The sequence below is a fragment of the Cyprinodon variegatus genome, unplaced genomic scaffold, assembly GCF_000732505.1.
Source record: "Cyprinodon variegatus isolate N-32 unplaced genomic scaffold, C_variegatus-1.0 Scaffold667, whole genome shotgun sequence".
NCBI lineage: Eukaryota > Metazoa > Chordata > Actinopteri > Cyprinodontiformes > Cyprinodontidae > Cyprinodon > Cyprinodon variegatus.
The window spans coordinates 98677-110451 of NW_015151120.1; the positions used below are offsets into that span (position 1 = coordinate 98677).

Consider the following 11775-nt stretch of genomic DNA (forward strand, 5'->3'; position numbering starts at 1 on the left):
CCAAGCAGAATCTAATGGCAACAACCACAATGGTTTGCTTGTGAAAGTTTTGGGCTATCATTTAGCTCTACCCCATAGATTCCCAGAGCTATATTGGTAAAACAGGATACACAAAAAAAAAAAAAAAATGTTTGAACCCTAAAACCTTATATAGAAATATAAAATCCAAGTATTAAATTACTAACTTATATTAATTATTGTGGGAACAATTTTATTTTTCTCATGTAAATTAGTTAGATTGTTTAGAACTGTTTTATTTGAAGTATCTGTAAAAATACAATGAAAATATTATTTTATTTAAGGCTTTGATAGTGTGAGAATATCATTCTGGCAAATGTTTAAAAAGTATTCAAACTGTTAATTAAAATTCTTAATTTTATTGGGATGTGATAAAAAGCCTGCTCACTAAGCATGCCTCTGTTTAAGAAAGCTGGTTTGACAAAATTAAAAGTACATAAAGGTAAATATAGGAGGTTATCAAAAATGCTAAATGATTGAAGCCTTCCCTTATGAACCTAACAGATCTTTGAACTACATAGATCTTTTTATACTTCATAAGAGGAGATCATACCTGTTGTGGGCTTAAAATTTTTGTCTTCCTCATCTTCTAAGCTCTGGTGAAGAGCATCACTCCTCTGTTCTTTAGATGTGGATTTGAGCTGCTTCTCTTCAGCAACCTGCAGGCTAAGGGACAGGAAGAGAAGAGGAAAAGTCATACAGAGAGATAATTCAGGTTAAAAATCAACCACAAAGACCTAGAGGACAGTTCAGTATGTATGCATTCATATAAATAATCTAAAACATCCAGACATGATAATAATAATGAAAGAATGTTATACTTCCAGCATTTATTTACACTCAGTCTCTATGAGGACCACACAGTTAGCATAGCTATTAAAGCAGGCATCTTTATTTTTAGCTGAGCAGGTTGCCATAAAGTCCTGCTGGTCAGTGTTTGGCAGACTTGTTAAAACTTAGTGGATGGCTGCTGAATGCAATCGGCGGTGAAAGCTTTAAACTGAACAGATGTGATTCCTCACTGTCCACTGACCAACAGTTCTGTCCTTTTTGTCTTTAGTCCAGTTTGGACTTGTCTAGCATTGTTTGTTCTATGTGGCTTGAAGCAAGTTTTGCAGCAGCTCTAGTCCATGATTCGGTTACATCAGTGTGTGTGTAGGAGCTTTTCTAGCTCTGAATCCTGCAGCACTCCACACAGTTTGTAAAAAAAAAAACACTCTGCTCAGGAACCCAGAGTGCAGGCTGTGGGTTTCGAACTGGTACTTGCAACCTTCTCCAAGTACAAGCACACTGCTCTAACCCACTGGACCAACACTCGTACAATTGAAAAAGACGCTGGATACGGACTCTAAAACATTTTAAAAAATGAGCCCCTTTCCCCCCAATTTCGAAAACACTGAAATCAAAATTTTTGAATGGATTTAAGTAAAGATCAGAGATCTTGCTGGTGCTTACCGTCCAGCTGCATATGAGCTTGAGATTTTGAAGCGAACCTCGTCAATGAGTTGAATAACTTTCTCATCATTGGGTTGAATAGATGGATGAACAACTATGTTCACCTACAAGCGTGAAGAAAAGGATCAGAAGCACTTGATTACACAATAATCTGATTAGTGAATAAATCCTGCTCTAAACAAATCCAGCTGTTCTAGTCTTTGTTGCTGCTGGAATAAACTGAAGAAAGAAAAAAAAAGCACAAATAAAACTTAGTTTAATAAGCACCATTTACCAGAAAGGGCTGAAATATTAAATATTCGTATCTTGTTCACCATTGAAGTGTGTTTACCTTTTTGGTGACGCCGTCCTGCACAACAGTAGTGGTGTAAAGCTTCAGTAAGCCTTCTTTGGACAGACAGTGGACAAGCCGTAAAACAGTCTTTCTGCAACACTTTGTATTAACACCCTCCTGCTTTTCTGCTTCACTGATTATCTTCTGTAGCCTAAAAAAAACATGCATAACCAAGTTAAGCTTTGCTCTATGTCTTAATTCAAATGGTATATCAAATTCACAAGGAGAAAGAAAAACTGACGGGAAAAAGCCTTCTACGATCTTGAGGTTACGGATGGCTTCAACAATTAAGTTCTTCCTCTTCAACAGGCGGTACGTCTCATGGGACCTCTGAAGGGATAAAAATAAATAAATAAATAAATAAATAAATAAATAAATCAAAAGAAAGTGTCAAATTCAATCCTTTTTGATAGGGGAACACAAACGCAGGGCATCATTACCTGTGGTTGGAAATCACTCTCAACTTCAATGATCTTGGTGCTGGATGAGTTATCAGATGAAAGAGCAGCCTCGCTCTGAGGCAAAGAGCTGGCAGGAGATAAGTTGGGTTGTTCCTCTTCCTCCACTAATACAAAATACACATAAAAAAAAGAATAACAAAAAGATAAAAAGGAATGGTGGTGTTTAGAGATAAAATGCTTTTAAGACAAACCAAATTAAGTTATCTAGGTTATAGGTCTCATTACGGGTGACAGATTTTTTTCCCTCCTTTTTTTGCTTTAAAAAAGAATTCGTCATATTTAAGTGTGAAGTCAAAGAATAAACTTGATTTTCTAGTTTTACAAAACCTCACAGAAGAGGAGAAGTTTACAGTTTAAGGTAAAAACATGCATTTCCTGATTAGAGAAAACTTAAACAGGACCAAGAGAGATGATGCAGAATGGTAAAAAAACTGCAACTAATCAGTAATTAGCATCAAATAGGACTTGTCTTTTCAAGATTTTGTATTTCTTTTTAATCAGCTCTATTAAATAGTGCATTTTTGTGCACTAGTAACTTTTCTTCTTACCAGGTACATAATTGACTTCCTTATCTCTACTGATTTTATCTGAAAAAACAAAACTTAGCAGAAGTGAGACAAAAGGGGTTGTACTAAAAGCTTGATAAACAATAAATTCTGTAAACTTTGTTAAAAAAAAAAAAAAAGACTTATATTTTCGACTGTTTGAGATCTTTCAAAATCTGGCCTTGGCTAATGCCTGCATGCCACAAAATTAATCAATCACTTTTTATTGAGGGTAAAACGATATTATTGGTTTGTCTTTGATTAGTCTCACAGCAAATTGTCTCCTAACACAACACTTAAACATTTGCTGGTGAACAATGTCCTCTGACTAGACAATTAGATAATGGTGTTTCTCTATTCTGGTTTTAAAAACGTTTGGTGCAAAGGTGGGCAACGTTATATATATATATATATATTTTTTTTTTTTTTTTGTACCAGGGCTTTTGCAGTAAAAGCAGCAAGAACAAGTACCGTGTAAGCAGGTGCTTCATACTTCATTGCAACTGTTTTTTAGCACCTATTCTATTTGGTTAAACTATCTATTCTTAGAAATCCAGATCTTGTTAATGTTTCAATTAAGTCCACTGAAGATTTTGTGAATTTAACGTAACAGTCATGGCCGTCATTATACACTAATACTTAGAGCTGAAACAATTAATTTATGAAGAAATTATTAATCGTTAGCTTATCTATTGATTGATTAATTGCTAACATACAGAATCCGACTAAAGCAGTCAATCAGCATAAAATGCAACCAACTCAGAGCAGCAATTGAAGAACTACTCAAATAAAAAAACCGGAATTAATCCAAAGACATCACCCATAATTCTACTTGTTTTATTGATTAACTAAATATACAAATCTCTTTTAGCGCCATCTAACCATCTAATCCATTACTTTGACAATTTACTGCATAACTGTTAAAATCTTGCATAGCTGTCTAAAACCATCAGTTTGACGCCCTCCTCAGGTTAAAAAGGGTCACTGCATCTGACTGCTGCAATTAGCCTGGCCTCAGATATGCCCTCATCAACAGTGAGCTGATTTTAGCAGCTCTACCCTGGACAGAGGTGGTTCACTTGGGGACTGGCAATTAACTATGAAGATCTGTTATAAACAGAACTGAAATAATTCTTTCAAAATGAAAATTCATAAAAAAAAATATTAAATGCATAAAAACTGGATAAAAAAAACAGGTCTGCGTCATCTTTCCAGTCCAGTATAACAGTTTGACATTAGTTATGTTTCAGGCACTGACAAGGTCTTAAATATATTTGGCAGAATAATATTAACTGAAGCCCTACTAATACTTATTAAACACTTAAAAATGTATAACTGATTACTTTTCAAACAACCGTCTCTGCAATCACGTTTTAATACCACAGTGTTATTCATGCTAAAGTTTGGGAATTATGGCTAATCAAAGTAAAGACATGTCTTCTTTTCTTTAATCCCTTTTACTTTTTTTTTACTTGATTTTAAACATTGGATACATCATTTTCCTTGTTGGCTACTAATCTCTGTTTTTTTTTTTTTTGTTTTTTTTTTGCACCCAGATTATCCACCCCTGGGATGCAGTAGCTTAAGTTTAAATAGTCCATATTTTCAAACTACCTGCAGTTGGAATGTCAGCAGAGTTCAGCGTTGTTTCCTCCATAGATCCACTGGAGGAGGGGGTCTCACCTAAGAAGTTACAGAATGTTTTCAACATTACAAAGCTGGTCATTCATAAAACTCCAAGAGTTATGATAAAGATCCATTGTAGGCTTAATGCTCACATTCAGCTTGAGTAGATTGTGTGGTGGGAGTGTCAGGTTGGGTCTGCTTTGCTGTCATGTTGTTTTCCTTCACACTCTTCTTTTTTCTTGATTTCGCATTTACTCCATTACTTTTTCCATCTGGATTTTCATCCACCGAATCCTCTGTGAGATTTTCACAAACCAGCTGCTGCTCCTCTTCAGCATCCTTCTTTTTCCCTTCACCTGCTTTCTTGCTATTCCTGCCTTTGGGGGTTTTGCAGCCTTTGGTTTTGGGCACTTTCGAGGTTGACGATGTTTTAGAGGAGTCTGGCTCTGTGTCTAACACGTTTGGAGATGAGGAGCACAACAGCTTGCTTCTCTCCTGCTCTTTAGCAAACAGCTGGAGTTGATTGCTGCCACTCACAAATCTGTCGACAGACACAAATAGGACACAGCGATATGAAATAACGAGGTTCTGGTTAAGGAACGTAAAACTGAAGCTTATTGTTTATACAAACTTGTGGCTAATGAATTTGTAAGTCCTCTGCCGACCCTCATCCTCCATGAAACTCTGTAAGGTGAAAGGAATTGAAAATAAAAAAGCAACCGAGAAACAGCTGACTTATACACATTTATGAAATATAATTATCAGAATTCCATTAATCTCTACTTTTTAAACATAAGAAGAAAAAAAAATACATGGAAAAAATAAAACATGTCAAATCTTTTTTTTTTTTTTTTGTTTATTTTAAAGGTCCATCAGTATACAAAATTGACATTATAAACATTTTGCAATAGTCATGTGTGTCCTGAACTTATTAGGTCCACAAGAGAACCTCCATCATTGCCTTTCTCTAACTCCATGTGCTCAGTCTGAAAAGCCTTCCCTTTATGATGTCATAAGGGGAAATAAGCTGTCCAGAGTGGGCTAGCAGTCAAACTCCAGTCTTCATTTAATGTATTATTCCACACTCCTGGGCTATCTTTACAAACACTGACTAGTTATGGTTGCTGCCCCCTTCAGGAGGACAGGCGTATGGAAAGCCAAAAGAGCTTGTTTTTAGAATGTAGGCTGAATTAAGTGTTTTTTGGTAAAGGCCATCTGCCTAATCAAGAGGAATTGTCCTGCAAAAATGGCAGTAGCATAATATGGGACATTTAATGATTAAATGGAAACTTGGGTTTTTGTACAGAACAGGTTAGATTTAAATAACCAACCTAACTATAGGTTATAAGGAAGAGAGGCTTTGTTTTTAAAATGAATGTAGATTTTAGGGGTTTACCTTAATCACATCAGCCTTGCTCAGGTGTCGACAGATCACACGGGATTCTAGCTTACCAATGTTCAACCTTAATCCGACCTCCCTCTGAGACATTCCCTTTGTACCAGAGGACAAAACTGAAACAAAACAAAGGACAAGAAATAATTTTGCATGCAATCTTTGGATTAGAGGAGTCATAACCAATCTTTAAAGCACTATGACAAGATTACTTGATTTGATAAACCAATCTGGGACCATATCTGGGTACAAAATAAACAAAACCAAATACTTAATATTATTGCTAAATACAACTTAGGGAATTAATTACATTCCCAAAGTACCTATAAATTTAATATCACAGGACAGTTCAAACACCTGGAAATCCAAATTTTACTTGAACTGGAACTCTTAGCATCCAGTAATTATGAACCCCAAATTACTGAATCGAATAAATCTCTTCAACATTGGATGTCTCGTCCTCTGTTTATTAGGGGAGAATAAACTTACTCAAAAGTAATATCTTATCCAAATTTCTTTACTTATCTCAATACATTCCTCTGTTACCTTCTTCAGTTTAGTTTTCAACATTAAAAAATATTTTTGGGGGGATTTATATGGAACTGATACTGAATCGAATCGCCATGATGGGTGTGATTTACACCCCTACCACAACCCGTTTCACAAAGAAAGCTTGGAGCTCCGACCAGCATGATGGCCAACCAGCACGATCAAACAACAACCAAAGTCCACTTTGACATACTTCCCAAAGTATGTTCTGGTGGTGTGCTAAGATTTCCTTATTTGTCAAACCCATAATAAAGTATAACTTTACATGACGCTCAACATTCCTCACTTTGGGGAAGAAAGTGCTTCTTATAAGAGTCGTCATAAAAATACAACTATTAACAAATTATCTATTAACTAACATTGCACTATTGCGACTTTCATTCTCAGAAAGTTGCAACCATTTTTTTTTTCTCCTGAAGTTTTTTTTTTTTCTAGGAGAGTGATAAACTGCGCTTCCTGTCTCTCAAGGCTCAAAGAGGATCATACTTCATCCATTTTCTGTCCTCCTATTATATTTTTTAATGTTTCATTTATTGTTTTTGCCAAAGTCTCTCCCGCTTGCTATATACGAGATTTGCGACTCCAAAACTGACCGTTTCCTGTGCGATTAACAGATTTTATTTTGCATTTTCCCCCAAAGTGAATGTGTTTTACTTTGTAACCACGTCTATCTTCCTGTCAGACCCATGAAATGGCTGCTGAATTGTTTAGTAGTAAGACTTAAATAGACCTGGGGTCCATCTCAGTTGAACCTACGCAGCCCCCATTGCATAAAATTGTGTTGGGTTTGACCATCCCCACTGACTTTCAATGAGCTCCACAACCTCGTCTTACAAGATTTTCTGCCAGACGGGAAGCAAAATCGGATTCAGTGTGTTCTGGCCTTTACACCAGTAGAACTAAAAGCATCCCAGACATTTAAAAAAAGGAAATAAAACATAAAACATATATATTGTATTATAAAATGTGTGTATTTGAGAAAATATGTAGACTTTTCATTGAATATGTTAAAAATGTAAGCTTAGCCCCAGAGGAGGAAGGTGAATGAGTGGGTGAACCCTCTAAGGTCCCATGTTTATATAGTGACATTATTTATTTTCTCTCCTTTTTTCCTTTCTTGAAATAAGCGTCCATAGAACGTTATTTATGTACAGATTACCTGGTTTACATAGAGGAGCATTGCTGATTGCTTACTTTTGTTTGAGCTTTTTGTCAAAATGTTTTAAATGTATGTAATATCGACCTCACTCATAAAAACTTAAAAATATTATTGAATTAAAAAAGGATATTTTACTTCATGTTTGTTCATTTATAAAAGAAAGAAAATTAAATAGAGCTAATTTAGACCCTTTTTTTTTGCTAGGGTATGCACAAGAATTAGACTTGTACATATGCACGTTTACATGTATGTAGCGTTAGCAACGTTAGCAGTTTGCCATGGTTCATTTTCCATGGTTTCTTCGTCCTAATAGCTCGACTAGTTTTTACGTGATGTCACACCAGGAAGCAGAATGTGAGCCTAAATGAAGACATTTTTATTTTGGACTGTGAAAAATATCTAAAGTGATTTAAATTTTTGCTTCTTTCTCAAATAAAGGTGATCACACTCACTGATGTGATAGGCCTGTGACAGGATGTCCCTCTCCATGATTCTTCCTTCTGAGGGGAGTCCTCCTCCTCTGCCTCCAGCATACTCTTCATCTTCATCATCCTCGTCATCAAAATCGGCAGTGTTTCTGTTCCCGTATGGCTTCAAGAGCTTTATACAGCGCACAAGAACTTTAGTGCCTAAAAGACAGGATTCAACTCAGCAGGTTTCAAATACAAAAAATAAGTCTGCATCAGTTGCTTGGTTCTCTTTTTAAAATTCATATGCAAATTATATTCAGACGATATCTAACAGACTGGTGTGAAAATCTCCAGCAGCCTATCCATCATGATGCTTCGGAGTAAAAAAAAAAACAAACAGAAAAACTATTTTACCATTTTTATTGGTGACAGGTTCCGCGGTGGGATCTATTTCTTCTATAGGATGCTGAGAAAACTCTACAATTTTGCTGAATCGGAAGCAACTAAACACACGCTTTAAAGTCTTTTCATTCATATTCTGAAAGCAAAAAAAAAAAACAGATCATGAACACTCTAAATGATAATAAAACATGAATAAAACTATGCACATAGAGATGCTCACTAATTGTTTTTTGAGATAATCCACAGGGCAGAACTGATTCGGTAACTGCTGCAGAAAGTCGGACACTTGCTCCAACAGAATATCATTTTTGCTCCTCCTGGAAGAGCAGAAACAGTGGACAACAAAAAGCATGAATGATCAAATACATCAACTTATCTATAGGATAAAGGTGCTCTTTTTGGCTCTTTCTCTAAGTTTGTTCTATTTTATGGATCTTTGGGCGACAACAATTCTGGAATTGATTAATGACAGCAAAACAACATTTTGTGTTTTTAATTTGTCCTTGTTTCGTTTGCTTATCACCCAAGATTACATGGCCTTAAGTATCAATGGGAACATAACTGAGCATTTGCTCCAATCTTTTAAACATTGAGAAGCTGTAAGGATTGATCGATGTCATTTAAAACTAATTTATACGGATCTATCAGATCAGTTCAACTGCACAGAACAGGGGTGCTTAACATGCAACTCAATCACACTGGATGTTATCTATTCAGAGCAGAAATTGCATAGAAATGTCCACTTATTTGATAGAAAAAGGTAACAGAAAAAAAACCCTCTGCTGAAATCCATTCAAAACAAAACTTCTTTATACTAGAGAAGTCCTCAGAGAGCACAGACCTCCACCAAGCATTAAATTTTGCTGCATATTGTGACTTAAACCTATCATTTAGACCTTGTAATCAATGCCAAGGAACAATCAATGGATTGTTCCTTGGCATGAGGCAAACCTCTGATAAAAAAAAAATTCTTTATAATCCGTTCTTAAGTTTTCTGTTGATCCTGCTAACAAACCACCAACGTTCCCTATTCTTGTTTTGTTTTTTGTATTCAGTAAAATACCTCCAGACTTTGAGTCCTATGCTGAGGCTGTCGCTTGTCGCTGCTGCCACACTCTGGTTTAATGGGGAACTGCTTGTTCAGCCAAATATCCCTATCTCACAATGTTAGAGAATCATTAAAAAATTTATGTATACAGATTATGATCTGGATCACCAAAATTCAACAAATTGTTCCTTTGCATGAGCGACACCTCTGATAAATTTCATAAAAGTCCATCTAAAAATATTAAAAGTTATCCTTTAAACAGACAAATACACACACATACAAGCTCTCCTAAAAACAGAATCGTAATCATTAACTTCCTTGTTTAGATCAAGAATTTAAAAATCTATGAGACTTATAGAAAAGAAGCCAGATTTATATTTATAATAACTTCATATTGTAAGAAAAAACACTATTTTATTCTTCCTGACATGGATCTCACCTCAGAACTAAAGGTCCGGTTTAATATCCTAATTTTTTTTAGATCTACAGATCAGAAAGCTCTGAAGTGACCCAGTTTTAGCTTATAAAAAGAAGGAAAAATGATGCCTTAGTAACAATCTATGTGAAAAAAAATAAAAAAGATTTTTTAATATAGAAGTATTTAGATTTGTATGTTTTATGTGATGGAGTTAAGAGCAAAGCATAAACACTTTGATAGAATTATCTTGTTTCTAAATGAATCCAGACACTGATAAGGAAAAGAAAACATGGAGTTAGCCAAAATACAGCACACTTTTTGAAAAATTTTAAAAATACAACTGAAAATCTTTTTTTTTTTTTTAAGACTTTTAGACTTAGATTATATTTTGTCATTTTGTACACACAAGGGTAAACAAAAAGATATTTCGTTAAGTACAGCTCTCTTCATTTTTTTTAATTTCATTTTATTTATTTTTTCCACTGCCGAAATCATTTTAGGTAAACTGGAATTATCTATATGGAGCATCTATGTAAAATCATGAGTAAAAGCATATATGTGTTCCAAATGACAAAAGATTAAAGGCAATCATTAAAAATAATTAACATAAAAAAAATACCGGTGGTTTGGGCAGTTATTATATCCCTGTTATATAATAACTTAGCAGTGATGCTGATAACTCTTCAACTCTTGCTCTTGTAATTGGTAGAAAGACTGATATATTTGGGGACTAAACTTATGAATCTGCTTCAGTTGAAAAAATACAGCAAATCAGAGCCCAAAACTTCACAGAAATAAATAACTAAGCCGACCTGTTTACATGGAAACGTTTCAGCAGGAGGAGAATGGTGTGCTGCTGCTGTCCTGTCGTCAGCCGTCTGATATAAGACTGCATGGTGATCAGGTCATGCTTGACAAGAGACTTCCTGAAATAGTGCATCGTCCGTGGGTCTATCCTGTTAAGAATCAATAGCTTGTTACAGTGTAAAGATTGAAACAACTCTTGCAGCACAAGGTCACAGCAAAAGGCAGCTGGCGTTGTCTCCTACTTGAAAAGGGTTGTATGCAGATCACTTTGTAGTTCTCCCTGCCAACGTCCACGGCCGATCCGCTCAAGCAGGCAGAACGACTCGTTACTGAGTTTTAGGTCAGGATCGGTCCCGCTCCCGATCAGAGTTCGGAATCTCAGAGCCTGAGATGCAACGACTACAAGTTTCCGTCCATATCTGGAGGGAAGAGCGATGAGACAGGTCAAGAAAATTATTAAAACAGCTGCATTGCATTTCTGAGAAATGTGAATACTTTATGAATTTGAAATTCATTATAAATAGTTTGGTTATATCACACACTTTTTAACTTATGTCATCAAAAACCACTTTGCAAGACAAATTATATAATTCAAGTGAAATGAATATGTTACAATTCAATCCTAGTTTCAAATAGAACACAGGTAAAAAAAAAAATATGCAAGAAAGAGACAAGACAAGCTGATTAATGCAAGAACACCATCTCATTCTGATCCTATAGCAGAACCACACTCAATGCGAGCGTGAAATAATCCTCAGCCTGAGGAAGCAATTACTTTGAAATCATGATCATTTCAGAATCAAACTTTACTAACTTTTCCATCGCTTCCTGTATGCTAACCAGCGGGGTGAGAGACTTGCAGCGGACATGCTTGGTGACATCCTTCCTCTCTTTGAAGAAGACACACGAGCCTTGAATTCCATCCTTATTCTCAGGAATGATACTAGCAGGATAGATATTCATTTTCTCAGGGATGAATTTGTGTTTTATTTCAAAGCCCGTCTCTGGGTCGATGTTGATAAACCTGAATGACACAAAACATAAAAAAGGTAAGATAACTCCAAGGGTTATGTGTAGCTTTAACCTTTGAATGCCAGCCTTTAATTGGGAAAGCTGCTCAGTTGGGTTTGGAGTTTTAGCTCCAAATATA

General features: G+C 35.6%; 1 protein-coding gene across 2 annotated transcripts in view; it reads right to left on the reverse strand.

The window, feature by feature from the left end:
* LOC107097053 (general transcription factor 3C polypeptide 1-like) overlaps positions 1-11775 on the reverse strand; it is a 29068-nt gene that overhangs the window by 14317 nt on the left and 2976 nt on the right. For both annotated transcript variants that reach the window (XM_015394027.1, XM_015394026.1), the window contains exons 2-16: positions 11440-11649; positions 10868-11044; positions 10631-10774; positions 8573-8669; positions 8365-8488; positions 7993-8169; positions 5836-5951; positions 5071-5123; positions 4592-4980; positions 4428-4496; positions 2248-2372; positions 2049-2137; positions 1805-1958; positions 1474-1577; positions 572-684 (exon numbers count right to left, since the gene is read on the reverse strand). In XM_015394027.1, the coding sequence (XP_015249513.1) occupies positions 572-684; positions 1474-1577; positions 1805-1958; positions 2049-2137; positions 2248-2372; positions 4428-4496; positions 4592-4980; positions 5071-5123; positions 5836-5951; positions 7993-8169; positions 8365-8488; positions 8573-8669; positions 10631-10774; positions 10868-11044; positions 11440-11649 (2141 nt within the window). The remainder of the gene's footprint in view (positions 1-571; positions 685-1473; positions 1578-1804; positions 1959-2048; positions 2138-2247; positions 2373-4427; positions 4497-4591; positions 4981-5070; positions 5124-5835; positions 5952-7992; positions 8170-8364; positions 8489-8572; positions 8670-10630; positions 10775-10867; positions 11045-11439; positions 11650-11775) is intronic.